The sequence below is a fragment of the Leptopilina heterotoma genome, unplaced genomic scaffold (assembly GCF_015476425.1).
Source record: "Leptopilina heterotoma isolate Lh14 unplaced genomic scaffold, ASM1547642v1 Lhet_278, whole genome shotgun sequence".
NCBI classification, from domain to species: Eukaryota; Metazoa; Arthropoda; class Insecta; order Hymenoptera; family Figitidae; genus Leptopilina; species Leptopilina heterotoma.
Window position 1 is genome coordinate 321,773 of NW_025110986.1, and position 16,467 is coordinate 338,239.

Below are 16,467 nucleotides of genomic sequence, written 5' to 3' on the forward strand. Positions count from 1 at the left end.
ATTTTATTAATAACAATAGGAATAATAAAAATAATAATAATAATAATAATAATAATAATAATAATAATAATAATAATAATAATAATAATGTTAATAATAATATATAAAAGGTAAATGAAAAATAAATATAAAAATGAAAATTACAAAAATCATTTGTCAATGTAATTGAAATTAAAATTATTTTCCCGCTGCATAATTCATTGGTTATAATTTTCGTCCAATAGAAATAATGGGTTTAGAAAAGTAATTCAATATGGCGGCTAATAATTTTGCGCGCCTTTTTCATTCTGCCTGTCGTGACTTGTTGCTTGCTTGCATGTAAACATGCGTAAACATAATACAACACGTGTTGGTCTTCTTTGTTCGTTGTTTAGTTTTCCTTTTTATTTTTGAGGGCAATAAGTTATGTTGTACGTTTTAATTCAGCGTGTGTTTTATTTTGAGAATATATAGTGTAATAGCGGTAACGTTGTCAGTGAAAAATGTGCAACGACTTTGCTGTTGCGTAAATCATTTGGTATGTTTATCACTGTTAAATTTTTTCTTTTTGACAAATTTTAACTATATAAAGATCATTGAGACACATTATTTGGTTAACATTTTTAATAATTTGCGAATTTTTGTTTCCTAAATCAAGGTTTATATTTTCGTTTAATCTTCGTAATTACTGCGGTGAATAATTTCTCTTGTACCGGTGACATAACCTTAAAAAACATACAATTTTTGTAAACTGTCAAATCGGTTTAGATGTTTCGATTATTTAATTATTTGTTTTTATAAAAGTAGTTGTTTATTTATAAACATCTGCGGAATTTACATAGATTGACTTAATAATGCGAAAGTCATTATTTAATGACGAATGACCTCCGTTATTTAATTCAATGGACGTTATTTATTGTACGTATATTTATCTTTGGTATTTATTTTTTATTTTAGAGGTAGAATTTTCTAATTTTAGTTGTTAATCAATTTCGATTAATAATGTAAATGAAAATGTCTCTCAAAGTAAAATAGATCTGAATATTTTAAAAATATTTTTACTGCTTTTTTTTAATTGTTTTAGTGAAACAATTTTTATCAATATTACATTTGTTCGTTTATTGTGGTTCATACATTCTAAGCATTCAAGTTAATAAAGTCAATACAATTTTCAAACGATTTTTTACAATTAAATAAAAATATACATTAAAAATTTAGAAAATAATTCTTTTTTGGTAAATTATATTCGAAATTAAAGGAAACATATTTGTAGGTGAATTTCATGTTTATATCATTGGTTAAAGAGACAAAATTTCTTTTGTTTAACATTTTTTTTCTTTTAGATAGTAGATCAAGAAACTATTTAAAAAAATGTCAAACAAAGATTTATAAAAATTTGCTTAGAGAAATTACAAATAATTGCAGAAATTCAATTATTAAAAAAAAAAATAAAATTCTTATAAAATTCAACCATGTTCAAAATTTTTAAAAAATCCTCGTAAAAATCCCAATTATATTTATAAATAACAAAATTCTTCTCCAAAGTACAATTATTTTCATAAACGTCAAAAAAATTATTGTCCTAATTTTAATAATTTTCAAAAAATTTTCTAATTTCAATGATTTTCAATATCTACTATTTTATTAAAATTTCCCAAAAAGAATTCAAATTTTAATTACTATTTTACTAAAATTTCACAAAACAATTCTATTATCCTTCGGGCTACCGGCTGGCCACACAATGTGGCCAGTAATACATAATGTTGTATATCTGCTCGACTTTTGCATCAATAGAATCGCCATTTTAACTCAATGAACAAAATTTTTTTTCAGTTAAATTGTATTAACACATAATTATATACAAAAAGTTTGATGAATTTTAATCGTTTTGGGAACATAATAAGTAAAATAGCGTATGGCCACACCGCGTGGCCAGCCGGTAGTCCGCGTATACAAAAATCTTTGTTAGCGCGAAGGTTATTAAAAAAAAAAAAAAAATGTTCAAAATTTCCTCTCAATCATTTAATTTATATACAAAATGTTAAAATTTTTCAGAAGAATTTAATTATTTCTAAAAATAATAAAATTCTTTGCAACATTCGAATTATTTCAAAGATTTAAATCAAAATTCTTGTAAAGAATTCAATTATTTTTATAAATAAGTAGATTTTTTAAGGGATTTCAATTATTTTTTATAAATAATTAAATTTTTCAGTAAAATTCAATTATTTTTGAAAATGTTAACAAAATTCTTCATAAAAATTCAATTATTTTCATAAGTAAGAAAATTCTTGTGAGGAATTCAATTATTTCAAAGATTTTAATCAATTTTTTGGAAAGAATTCAATTAATTTCATAAATAATAAAATTCTTCTGAGAAATTCAATTATTTTCAAAAATAATAAATTTTTTTGCAAAATTTGAATGATTTTAAAGATTGTAATCAATTTTTTGGGCAAGAATTGAATTAATTTTCTAAATAATAACATTTTTCTTAAGAATTAAAATATTTTTTCAGTTAAAATCGATGCAAAAATTCAATTATTTCTATAAATAATAAAACTCATTGTAGAATTTCAATTATTTTTTCATACAATTTTAAATGAATTCCGCGAAAAGTGCGAAAAGTGTTTTTTAAAAAAATTTTATTAAAATATATTTATGAAATAAAAAATCTGATTTAAAAACAAAACTGATTTTTTCGAAAATATTTTTGAATAAAATAATAGAATTTTCAAATAATTGCAGATATTCAATTATTTGACGAAAAAATAAAATTCTTCTTATAAAATTCAACTATGTTCAAAATTTGAAAAAAATTCTCTGAAAAATCCCAATTATCTTTATAAATAAATAACAAAATTCTTCTCCAAATTTCAATTATTTTCATAAATGTCAAAAAAAATTTTGTCCTAATTTCAATTATTTTCAAAAAATTTTCTAATTTTAATTGAGGGGCTGGATGCTATAATGTGTTACGCGCCATTCACTTAACATGGCGCGTAACACATTATAGCATCCAGCCCCTCAATTATTTTCAATATCTACCATTTTAATAAAATTTCCCAAAAAGAATTCAATTATATTTAAGAAAAATTTTAATAAAATTGTATGAAAACATTTAATTATTTTCATAAATAATAAAAATTTCACAGGAATTCAATTATTTTCATAAATAATAATTTAAAATTCTAGAAAATAATAATTGAATTAAAATGATGAAAATAATTTTTAAGAAGTTACAGTAACAATATTCTTATAATATGTATGAAATAATGATTTTATCTCTCGGTCATCTTTAATTATTAGAAAACATGAAGAAATCGATCACTCCGAGTCTTCGACTCGGAGCAATCGATATCTTCATATTTTATAACAATACTTTTATAAGTTGTTTAATTTAACAATTTTCTAATTTTGTTTAGAAGTAAAGAACAAAAATCCGCATAATTTCAATTTGACAAAACATAATATTTAACAAAATTTTAGTCTTTTAATGAAAAGAAGTGAAAAAAATTCTGATGATTTCTATTTGGCATTACAATTTTTAATTAATTATAAAATAAAAATAATTATAACATAATAATATAATAATATACAATCTATCTAAAGTTAACAAAAAACAAAAGTATGAACAAAAGACAACTTCAGAGTGTGAGGGGCAGAAAAGTGAATGAATGAATGAAAGAACATTCAAATTATTATAGTTAATTAATTTGATTATCGAAGTTTATTAAAATTGTATTGAAAATAATTGAAATCCTGAGAAGAATTTTATTATTTATAACAAATAATTTAATTCTTCTGGTGAATTTTCTTTACTACTTATAAAAATAATTGCATTGTTTCGAAGGATTTATTAAAATTTTAGAAAATAATTGGATTCTTTCAAAAAATTTTGTTAAAAATTAAAAAAATAATTGAATTGTTTTGAAAGATTTATTAAAATTTATGGAATAATTGAATTTTTTCGAAAAATATTGTTCAAATTGTATTAAAAATAATTAAATTTTTGCGACAAATTAATAAGTAAATTTTTTGATTATGAAATTATTAAAAAAAATTTAATTTGAAAATAAAAAAATTTTGTATTTTGCATAGTAATAATAAATGGAAAATCACGTTCCATGCGCTAGCGCGCGTAACATTTGCTAGTTTTTAATAAAATTTTTAAATATATATAGACTAAAATATTTTTCAGAAACTCTAGTTAAGCATCAGATTAACCGGAAAACACTTAGAATAATCCAGGAGTAATATATCATGACGGAATTTACTCCATATATTTCTGCTGAATTGGCAGCCACTTGCGATGCGCTTGGTTATTACGATGGCTATAAGTATCATTTGGACAAAAACTGCCTTGGTAAGTTTCTCAAAATTTTTTTTCATTTCTATGAAATTAAAATTTTCTATTTTACTTTAATTCTATTCTTTTTTTTTGCAGAGGTCATAAAAGATTTAATAAAATATCTACGAAGAGATGACTCTACTCATGTTGTTCGTCGCTATCTCGGACACTCGAAAATCGTTCAAACCGATCTTATTAAAATTTTTGTCGAACATACCGACAAACAAGAACTTTGGGATGTTCTCTTACGGTAAGAAAATTTAAATTTTCCTTTTATTTATTGTAATTATTTATTATTTTATTTATCAAAAGAAAAAAAATGTATTTTCAATATGTATAGTTTTTGATATTGTGAAATATCTGTAATATTCGAACCATGAATGGTTCGATATATTTTAAATTGAATTAATCCCTAAAGAAGATTTAAATGAAATTAATTTGCAAAGCAACTAATTGCATTTTACAATTTCCAGTCGGAATATTTGCTAACAATATTGAGGTTTATGAGTTGCGAATATCAATCAATAAATAGGGAGAAAAAGTATTTTCAATCGCATGTCTTGAAAATTCAATATCGATTCTCAATTTACAATGAAATGAAGAAACAATTACCCTATAATTGATATATTTCCATTTAGGTTGATGATCAATTTAACGAGTTCGGCTTTGATGTTTTATAATGACGAATTGCCGACGGAGAAAGTCACTCGAACCCTTTATCAAGAAATCGTTTCTCATTTGCAAGGCTACAAAATTGCTCTTACCGAAGAGGGAGTTTGGAATACGGTTAGAGATCATCTTAGCAAATTGTTGAGTATTGTAAGTAATCTTACTGTATTTAAGTAGTTTACTGAATTTTATTTTGTTTTTTGAATTCTATTTTCTTCCTACTATTTTTTATATAACATTCAGTAATTCAGACTTCGTACTCATTTACTAAATCCTACTATTTACTACTTTTTTACGATTTGCTATTATTTGGATACTTTTTCTAGATTTGAGAATTTGTACTACATTAAATTCGCCAATAATTGGAACAAAAAAATTCTTTTCAAAATTTTTAATAAAATTCTTAGAAACAATTCAACAAATTTAAAAAAAATTCTTTTTCTAAAATTCTTCTCAGGAATTTAATTATTTTTTAAAATTTTAATAAAATTCATTCCAAGAATTCAATTATTTTCATAAATAATAAAACTTATCGCGGGATTTCAATTATTTTTAATACAATGTTCAATTAATGCATACAAAAATACAATTGTTCTTAAAAACTTTATATTAAAATTCTTCAAAAGAATTTAATTATTTGAAAATTTGTTAATAAAATAAATTATGTTTAAGATTTCAATTATTCAATAAATTATCTATTTTCATATATTTGAATAATTGAATTCTCGTACAACTTTTTAATTAGAATTGATTTAAAAATGATTTTCAGATAAAATTATAGATGATAATTGAATATTAGAAGCGTTATATGTAATATGAATTTTTAGAAATAATTAAATTTCAAAGGATTTTTTAATTGACTGTCTTTAAAAATTTTAATCGTTGTAAAACGATTTTGAATTACACTTGTAATTTTTATACAGAATAAAATTTCATAAAGATTTTACATTGAAATTAATTAAAATATTCATTATCGTGGAAAAATAAATATTTAAATTTAACAAAAAATTGTAACTAAAATTTTTTAATGTCAGTTAAACTCCTTAATTTAAAAAGATTAAATTAAATTTTCAATTAATTGAAGATTTTGTCAAATTAAATTGAATTAAATTTGTATATTTTGTAAAGAATTTTATTTTCTTACTTTTAGAAATTATTTTTAAGTATAATCGTATTTTTAATGAATTTTAACTGAAAATTTAGAAAATAATTAAACTTTAAAAACATTTAGAATTGAATTTATTACCCCGTTAAAAAGAAAAGTAAATATTTTTAATGAAAAACAGGAAAAAGTTAGGGAAATAATGAATCAAATTTTTGTGAATCGAGTAAAACGATTTTCTTTTTGTCGTTAAATTAAATTTTTCGATACCTACTTTTTACTCCTTTTTTCAGTCTTAAAACTACTTTTTGCTACTTTTTAAAAAATAATTATCGAGTGCGAAGTCTGCTAATATATTAAAGAATTTTAAAATGTTTAAAAAGAAATTTTTAAATAAAAATTTGCCTCCACGGAAGTGATTCGATTAATTTGTGGATGTAATATTTCAAAAAATAATTGAATTCACAATGTTAAAATATTGATTTTCGCTCGGGAATGTAGAAACAAAATTTATTGGTTTTAGAAGAATTTTTTTGAAACATTCCTGAGTTTCAATTAATTTGGGAAATTTAGGATGCACAGGATTCTCACATTTGTTTAAAAAGGAAAAAAACAGGAATCAATTGATTTAAGTTTTAATTTATTTGTAGTTTAAAAAGAAAGAAATTCTTCAATTGATCGAAGTTTTAATTTAATAAAATTTACTTATTTCAAATTTGAATCGGTTAACATTAATTTAAATGAGTTGAATATTTTATTATTGATTAAAATTGTGATTTATCTAAATTAAAAATTAATTATAATTATTTTTTAATTTTATCAATTAAAAATTTATTTAGTTTTTGTTAAATTTAGAAATTAGTGAAAGGCTAGTGAAATACAAAATTTAATTTTTTTGGACAAAATTGAATAGAGTAAACGACTTTTTCTACTATTTTTGTATTTTTAATCGACTAAAGCAACATTTTTGCGCCTTAAAGTTGATTCAAGGCTTGTTGATCCAAATTATAATCGATTTTAAACTTAACCCATCTTAATTTGAAGTTATTCAAGTTTTTATTTATTTTTATTTTAATCAAATGCAAATTCAATCGATGGAAAAATTAAAATTGTCGAAAAATGAAACATTTATCTTGATAATAATTTGTTTCTTTCTTTAAATAAATATCTAAAGAATAAATAAATGATGACGATATAATATTCACACGAACGAAATAAATTAAGAAACGTAAATAGAAATAGAAATAGTTTATTAGGAAACACGTCCGTTAGACATAACAGTTTTAAAAGAACTGATTGACTTTTTATAAAATAACAAAAATAGACAAAAGAATATTAATTCCTTAGCAACGATTCGAGTTTGTATTGTTTAAGATTATTATATTATTAACACTACCCCTCAATATAAACTCAGTATTTTTAAAAATATTCTTTCAATAGTCCCAAAGAATTAATGCATTGATTGTGTTTAGTTTTTGATAGTGATTTTGTCAACACATCAGCGGGCATATTTTCTGAAGCGATGTGTTCCAAAATGATCTGTCCTGATTCCACAGTTTCACGAACGAAATGATGTCGAATGTCGATGTGTTTCGTCCTGGCGTGATGAATGGGATTCATGGCTAATTTTTGTGCGCTGTTGTTGTCGACGTGTAATTTTATGTATTCTAGATTCTTCCCTTCAAGTTCCGAGAGGAAACGTTTGAGATGTATCGCTTCTTTTGCTGCCTCGCTCATCGCCATGTATTCGGCCTCCGTACTTGAAAGGGCAACCGTGCGTTGTTTTCGAGAGTCCCATGTGATTGCACCACCGCCCATGATAAAAGCATATCCGGTAAAGGACCGTCGATCATCTAAGGATCCACCCCAGTCTGCATCTACGTATCCGGCTAATGGCATCTTTTCTCGATGATAGAATATTCCATGATTGTCAGTTCCTTTTAGATATCGAAGTACTCTTTTCGCTGAGTTCCAATGGTCTTTGTTGAAACAGTCATTAAATTGGCTCAAAACACTTGCTGCATGAGCCACATCAGGTCTCGTTGCAATTGATAAGTAGAGCAAAGATCCAACGAGTTCTCGATAGGGAGGTTTCTCACCGTCGGAGTTCTTCCATTCTCCTCCTTTTACGAGTTTTGTTCCTGTGTCAAGTGGTGTTGAAACTGGATTACTATTTTCCATTCCAAAACGAAGTAAAATTTCTCTTATATAGGTTTTCTGATTTATGAAGATTCCATTTTCGTTTCTGTGGAAATCCATACCAAGGCATCGTTTGACTTCACCAATGTCTTTGACTCCAAAAATATTTCCAAATTTAGTTCCAAAATTGGTAATTTTGTTGAGGTTTTTGCACATTACTAAAATGTCATCGACGTATACGACAAGAGTGATTAAGTCTGTTTCATTTCGATTAAGGTATACGCATGGATCAGATTTTGACGGTTCGAATCCTAAGCTTTGTAGTTTGGAATTTAAAAGTTGGTGCCAAGCTCGTCCTGCTTGTTTTAGACCGTAAATTGCTTTCTTCATTTTGCACACTTTGTCGCCTTCATTTATGCTTTTCAACATGAATTCGGCTTGTTGATTAAATTCGTCGTTACTTGGTCCTTTGTTTATGACGTATTTTAGGACGTCCACCATCCGATCTGGTAGTTCCATGTAGACTTCTTCATTTAGTTTTCCGTTTAGGTATGCCGTAGTTACGTCAAATTGTTGAATATACATGTTGTTTTGTACTGCGTGGGCTATTGTTGTCCGAATAGAACTTAGGCGTGCAACAGGAGCGTAAGTTTCGTTAAAATCTCGTCCATATTGTTGAGAATATCCTTTTGCAATAATTCTTGCCTTTTTCTTTTCCAGGTTGCCGTTCGTACCGTATTTGTTTCGAAGAATAAATCTACTTCCGATTACATTTGATGATTTGTTTCTATCGACTAGTTCCCAAGTTTTCTTTTCCAGGATGGACTTCGTCTCATCAGCCATTGCTTCCATCCATTCGTCTGCATTTTGACCGGTTAATGCCATTTTGATAGGAATTTCGATGTTTATGAAAGAAGATTCATTTTGGTTCTCGTTGGTAGATGGTGTTGTACAAGTTGTTCCATATTCTATTCTTGGTCTTCCTCGTTTTCCAGTGTGTATGGTTCGAGGTCTTCCTCGTCTTCTTCGATCGAAAGAAATTATATTAGGGAATCCAAGAAAATCTTCGTCGCTTGATTCTACTCCTCCTTGTTCTGGTTGTGCGTTTTGATCTATACCATTAATGTTGTTTTCTTCGTAGGGTTCTTCTACGTTTATATTATTTCCATTGACAACTTTCTTTTCGTTTTTGCAAAGATCAATTTCGATTTCCAGTCTGCGGTGTTCTGATTCTTCCATGTCGGTTTTCGATTCTGGTTCTTTGTTTTTGAGATAGAATTCTTCAAAGATTTGTGTTGGTTGATTGGTAGTTTGATTTAGGAATTTGACATCTCTTGAGGTTATTGTTTTCTTTTCTTTTGGCAACCAAATCCTGTAAGCTTTTGATGTCGAACTGTAGCCTATGAATATACCTTCTCTTGATCGTGGTTCTAGCTTTCCTCGACCAGGAGTCCTGTCCATCACGAATACCTCGCATCCAAAAGGTTTAAAATCGGTCACATCTGGAGCTTCTCCAAACCAGCACTCGTATGGAGTTTTTCCATTAAGCTTGCTTGATGGTGATCGATTTCGGATAAAATTTGCCGTAGAGACTGCTTCTGCCCAGAAGGTTGATGGTAAGCCGGATTGAATCAGAAGACATCTTGCAGTATCCATTAGGGTCCTGTTCTTTCTTTCTGAGACTCCGTTTTGTTCTGGGTTGTAGGGAGCTGTTAATCGCCTGGATATTCCATGTTGTTTGAGTAGATTGTCGAATTTGATGTTATCGTATTCTTTTCCGTTGTCTGTTTGCAAACATTTTACTTTCTTTCCTTGCTGAGTTTCCACATACTTTATATAGTTTTCGAATTCGTCTACAGCTTGGCTTTTTTGTTTCAGAAATTTTATTTCGCACCATCGTGAGGAGTCGTCTATAAAGGTTATATAGTATTTACTACCTCCATACGAAATCGTCCGCATTGGACCACAAATATCAGAATGTACAATGTCGCTTATATTCGATTTTCTTTCAGATACCTTTGGAAAAGGAGGTCGAGACATTTTTCCCTGGATACATGTTCTGCAGTCAAAATCTTCTTTGGATCCCTCGATCTTGATTCCTCGTATTGCTCCTGTTCGTGTGGCTTCTCGAAGGGATTTAAGGTTTAAGTGACCCATTTTGATGTGCCAATCTTCCAGAGAATTTTTCTTTGGTGTTCTCATTGTAGTGTTTGTTTCGAAAATCTTCTTGCACTCGGGATTGACAATTTCTTGAAAATAATACAGATCTCGTTCACGCTTCGCTGTAAGTAACACGTTTCCACTATTGTCAATTACTTGGGCTTTATTTTTATCGAAAATTACGTTGTGTCCTTTGTCGGTAATTTTTGACACAGAAATTAGGTTGGTCCGAAGGTCGGGAACATAAAGTGTATCGTCAAGTTTTATTGATTTTGACGCATTACCTGTCATGATGATCGTATTAACTGTTCCTCTACCTGCGATGTTCGTGCTCCCGTTGTTTGCTAGATTTAGTTTGCTCGGATTGTTATTTTGGCGTATTTCGGTGAATGATTCGATGTCTTTGCACATATGAGAAGTACATCCACTGTCGAAGCACCAAAATCCAGAATTTTCGTTGCTTCCGATTTGAAGAGATTTATGCTCCGTTTCGTTTACGTATAAACTGAGATCTTCAATACCACTAGCCGACAGTTCGTTCACCTTTTTCGCGTTTTTACAAAATTTCGCTCTGTGACCGATCGAGCCACATTTAAAACACTTCATTTTTGAGTCCTTTTTCATGGTGTTTTCGTTTTTCGAATGCGGTTGAAAGTTTTCGCGTTGTTTGTTCCATGGTCGTTTTGCAAATAATGCGCCTTGCGATGTTGATCCTCGATTCAGTTCCTTTCGTGCATCGGATTCTTCTTCGATCTTGATCCGTAAGGTTTCGAGAGACGGTAGCTCATCTCGGGAAGACATAGCACAACGAAAATTTTCGTAGGATTCCGGTAAACTCCGGAGGAGCATGACTGACAATAAATCTTTGTTGATGACTATTTCGAGTTCCTCTAGTTTATCTATTGTATCGAAGAAAGAACGAGAAAATTCGCGAACATCATCACCTTCATTCATTTTCAGTGACATTAAATGATTCAGCAGAGCAGCTTTCCTTGCAGGTCCTTTGGATTGATATATACTTTCCAGTTTGATCCAGATTTCTGATGCGGTAGAGATATTTTTGATCTGCTTGATTTCAGAGGGATTCATCGCGAGGATGATGTCTGACTGCGCTTTTAGATCCGCTTCTACCCAAGCATCCGCTGCTCCTTGTGATTCTGCATTTCCTGCCGTGATCGTCGGTTTGACGATGGTTCCATTTGCATAATTCCACGAATTATTTTTTATTAGAATCGCGCGCATTTGAATTTTCCAAGTATCATAATTTTCCTTGGATAGTAGTTCAAATCTCACTCCGGTCGTGTTCATTTTATTTGACGTTTTCGATAAAATGACGTTAGACTCAAAACAAAAAATATTCGATGAATTTAAAAAATTTCTCCGTACGTTTTTATTTTAATTCAAAATTTCGCGACACGTCCTGGGCCCATAACCTGATGACGATATAATATTCACACGAACGAAATAAATTAAGAAACGTAAATAGAAATAGAAATAGTTTATTAGGAAACACGTCCGTTAGACATAACAGTTTTAAAAGAACTGATTGACTTTTTATAAAATAACAAAAATAGACAAAAGAATATTAATTCCTTAGCAACGATTCGAGTTTGTATTGTTTAAGATTATTATATTATTAACAATAAATCCACTAAAGAATTAAACAATGCAAATTTAAAATTATTAGTTATTTTGAACTTTTATTTCTTTGTTCGCGCTTTTTTTTGCGTATTTTCGTAAAATAATTCACATTTTTACGTATTTAAAATAAAATACTTTGATTCCTGTTCTATATAATTATAGAATGATGTGAATTTGATTGCAATGAAAAATATAATTATTTTTTAACCTACGTTGTTAAATTATATTAAAACAGGATACATCAGAAAGGGGAGAGGAAAATGAAATAATAATCGAACGTATCCTCACATTTATCAGGAATGTTTTACAAATTCCACCACCTGATAATGATTTACGTATCGATAATGATGCTACTGTACACGACGAGGTAATAAATATTGGTTTCATTTTATGAATTTTTAGGATAAAAAAGAAATTAATTTTTTATATTTTTATAAAAAGTCAATTTCGAAACAGAATAATTATAATTATTTTATTTCGATTTATTTTTTCTATACTTTATTTACTTTCAATTTATTATTTGGAATATTTTTAATTAAATTCATTTAATTTTTCCAATTATATCTCTATTTTAATATCCTTAAAGTTTTTAATGTTCAAATGAACGAAATTTATTTGTTTCTTTTTCAAATGCAAATTATTATTCCTTTAAAATTGCGTCACGTATAAAATATAAATATTTAGAAAATAGTTTGCAAAATTTCAAACTTTTTGACTTACTTTGATGATTTTTACGAAACTCGGTAATTTCTAAAAATATATCAACACAGAAAAACTCTTTCGTTTTTTATATTTTATATTTAATATTTTAATTTATGCGTTTTGAACGTTCAAATGAACGAAATTTATTTGTTTCTTTTTCAAATGCAAATATTTTTCTTATAAAATTGCGTCACGCTTAAAATATAAATATTTAGAAAATAATTTGTTTGATTTACTTTCATGATTTTTACAAAACTCGGCAATTTTTAAAAATATCTTACATGGAACAAATATTTCGTTCATTTGAACGTTTAGAATTTTTTGAACATTTATTTTATATTTTATTGAATATTTAATTATAATTTATTTCAAAAAATTCTTTTTGTCAGACATAAAAATAATTAATTATAAGTTTCTAAATGTGAAATTTAATTGTTTCGTTTTTTATTACAATTAGTAATTTATGGAAATGTGAATATTTATTAATTAATAATATTAAATAATTTTTTTTTACATTTAATTTTTATAACTTTGTTTTTTTCAAACTACAGTTACTATTTGCCCTGCATTCGTCCGGAACTGTCGATCTTTTACTTTTTATTGCCAGTAACAGAAGCGAGCAACATTATCATTTGCAAATTTTAGAGGTAATAAATGTGTTTATTATTTATTTTGTAGAAGTTTTAATGACATATAACTAGTGCTTTATTAAAGGTAAATAAACGTATGCAATTTTCACCTGTGTGTATTTTTTTCAGATAATATCATTGATGTTGCGTGAGCAGAATCCAAGTAAATTGGCCACTGTTGGAACACAGCGAAGTACAATGGAAAAAGAAAAGGATGAAGAGAGATTATTGGCAATTAAAGAAAAGGAGAAATATGAGAAGAAGGAGAAAATACGAAAATTCGCTGGTTCAAGGTAAATCATATTCTTTTTCCAAATAATTAGAATAAAAAAATTATTTTCAAAATTTTTAATAAAATTCTTAGAAACAATTCAACAAATTTTAATAAAATTCTTTCAAACGATTCAATTATTTTCAAAAATGTTTCGAAATTCAATTATTTACAATATCTACTATTTTAATAAAAAAAATTCCCTGAAAGAATTCAATTATTTTTATAAATAATAAAATTCTTCTCAGGAATTTTATTATTATTTAAAAATTTTAATAAAATTCGTTGCAAGAATTCAATTATTTTCATAAGAAATAAAACTCATCGCAGGATTTCAATTATTTTTATAAATAATAAAATTTATTATTCTCTGGAAATCAATTATTTTTTTAGATTTTAATAAAATTCGTTTTTTTTAGTCTTGTATTACTCTTATTGTAATATTTTTGTTATTCTTTTCTAACAATTTTTGATTTTATCATTTAATTTTAAATTTTGAAGAAAAAATTATTTTTATAATTTTCAATTCATACAAGTTGTGGAAAAAAATTTATTTCGTTGATAAATTAATTGTTATACCGAAGTTATTTTTTGAAATGAAAATGAAAATTACAGGAGGAGAGAAAATATTTTCCTACCGTTCTTAATTTAAAAAGAAGTTGTTTGATAAAAGAAAAAAATGGAGAAGAAATGAAAGAAAGTATACATAAAAGTGTTTGAATTTCTTTTCTTTGTCATTTTGCAGTAAGTTTCTTTTTTTTTTAGTTAAAAAAAAGAAAATAAAAAGAAAGACATGTGGAAAGTGTTTAAATTCAAATGGAATGTTTCCATTAACATGAGTCGAGCATTTGTTCGTTTAATGAAACAAGCGTTACCAGATCGTGAGAGGGGAAATTTTGAGGCAAAAGTAATTCTGGATTTAGAAGAAAGAAAGTGGATGGAAAGGTGTTGGGTAAAAAGCATGACAGAAAGATGGGTTGTGTGGTTATGTGAAAGTAACCCTTAGGGATACGGGTGTTCTTTCGACCGCGTGAAATATAATGAATATGACCCAGTTTTTAAAACAGAGCTTCACATGAGTAGGGAGCTTTTTTTATCTTCTAAAAGAGAACATAAGTCTCTCGCTTCCATTACTGTCGACGTCATAAATTCATTTCTGATTGCAATCTATTGTTCCTTGTTTTTTCTAACGAAGGAATTTCATTTTGTTTTTAAAGTACTCGAAAAGAAACTTTTGATACATCAATCTTCGCACTCATTTACAAAAACCTACTATTTGGGTACTTTTTTAGATTTCAGCGACTAAAAGTTACTATTTCTGTTTTTTTTGAGAATTTACACTACTTTAAATTCACCAATACTAGAAATCAAAAAACTATTCTCAAAAATTATAATCAAATTCTTTAAAACGATTCAATTATTTTAAAAAAAATATTCGATATTCAATTATTTTCTATATCTAGTATTTTCATAAAATTTCACAAGAGAATTCAATTATTTAACAAAAAATTGATAAAATTCATCCAAAGTGCAATTATTTTCATAAATAATAAAATTTTCACAGTAATTCAATTAATTTAGAGTAGCATTTTCAAAAAAATTTTGAAAAATTAAATTATTTAACAAAATTTTTGTACAATTGTTTACAATAATTCAATTACATTTACTAATAATAACATTTTTCATGGAAATTCAATTTTTTAAAAAAATTTTTGATAAAATTCTAAGCAAGAATTAAATTATTTTCATCATCATCATCGAAAAATCATCAAAAAAAAAACTCATCGAAGAATTTCAATTATTTTTAATACTATTTTAATTTAATTAATCGAAAAATTCAATTATTTTCACAAATAAAATTTTCATAATATTTATTATATTTCGAAAACATTAATTATTTAAAACAATGTTTATAAAATTCTTATGAAGAATTCAATTATTTTCAAAAATAATAAAATTTTTCACAGAAATTCAATTCTTTTTAAACATATATGAATAAAATTTTTCGCAATAATTCAATTATTTTCATAAATAATAAGATTCTTCTTAGGAATTCAATTATTTTCATAAATAATAAAATTCATCGTAGGATTTCAATTATTTTTAATACAATTTTACATGAATTGCTCAAAAATGTAATTATTCTTAAAAATTTAATTTCAATTCCTCAAAAAAATAAATTATTTAAAAAAAATGTTTTTTTAAATTAAATTTTTAAATTAAATTTTGTTGAAATAATTCAATTATTTTTTTAATAAAATTCTTCCCAACAATTCAATTATTTCGATAAATAACAAAATTATTCCCGAAAATTCAATTATTTTGAGCCATTTTAATAAAATTCTTTGTGAAATTCATTTATTTTCATAACTAACAATATTCATCAGAAGAATTCAATTATTATTAAAAGTAATATATTTTGTCTTGGAAATTCAACTATTTTAAAAAAATTTAATAAAATTGTTCGCAAAAATTCAATTATTTTCATAAATAATAAAATGCTTTTTAGGAATTCGATTATTTCCAAAAAAATTAAATAATATACCACACAGTAGTCATTCAATCTCTCAAAAATTTTAATAGAATTCTTTGTAAAATTTAATTGTTTTTAAAAACTTTTCGCAATTCAATGATTTTCAATATCTACTATTTTCATAAAAATTTCAAACAGAATTTAATTATTTAAATTAGAAATTGCATTAAAATAAGTCGAATAAATCAATATTTAAAATTTTTTTATAAAATTCTTCGCAAGAATTAAATTATTTTTATAAATATTGAAATTTTTTCGTGAATAATAAAATTCGTTGCAGGAATTCAATTT

At 26.1% G+C, this 16,467-nt stretch overlaps 1 protein-coding gene across 1 annotated transcript in view; it reads left to right on the forward strand.

Annotated features, from left to right (window-relative positions):
• The first annotated feature begins 285 nt into the window (after window positions 1-285).
• The window catches only part of LOC122504090 (protein timeless homolog), a 710,704-nt gene continuing 694,522 nt past the window's right edge, over window positions 286-16,467 (forward strand). Inside the window, exons 1-7 of the mRNA XM_043614987.1 lie at window positions 286-517; window positions 4,181-4,345; window positions 4,427-4,580; window positions 4,969-5,149; window positions 12,277-12,408; window positions 13,295-13,390; window positions 13,502-13,665. Of these exons, the coding sequence (XP_043470922.1) occupies window positions 4,243-4,345; window positions 4,427-4,580; window positions 4,969-5,149; window positions 12,277-12,408; window positions 13,295-13,390; window positions 13,502-13,665 (830 nt within the window). The 5' untranslated portion in view covers window positions 286-517; window positions 4,181-4,242. The remainder of the gene's footprint in view (window positions 518-4,180; window positions 4,346-4,426; window positions 4,581-4,968; window positions 5,150-12,276; window positions 12,409-13,294; window positions 13,391-13,501; window positions 13,666-16,467) is intronic.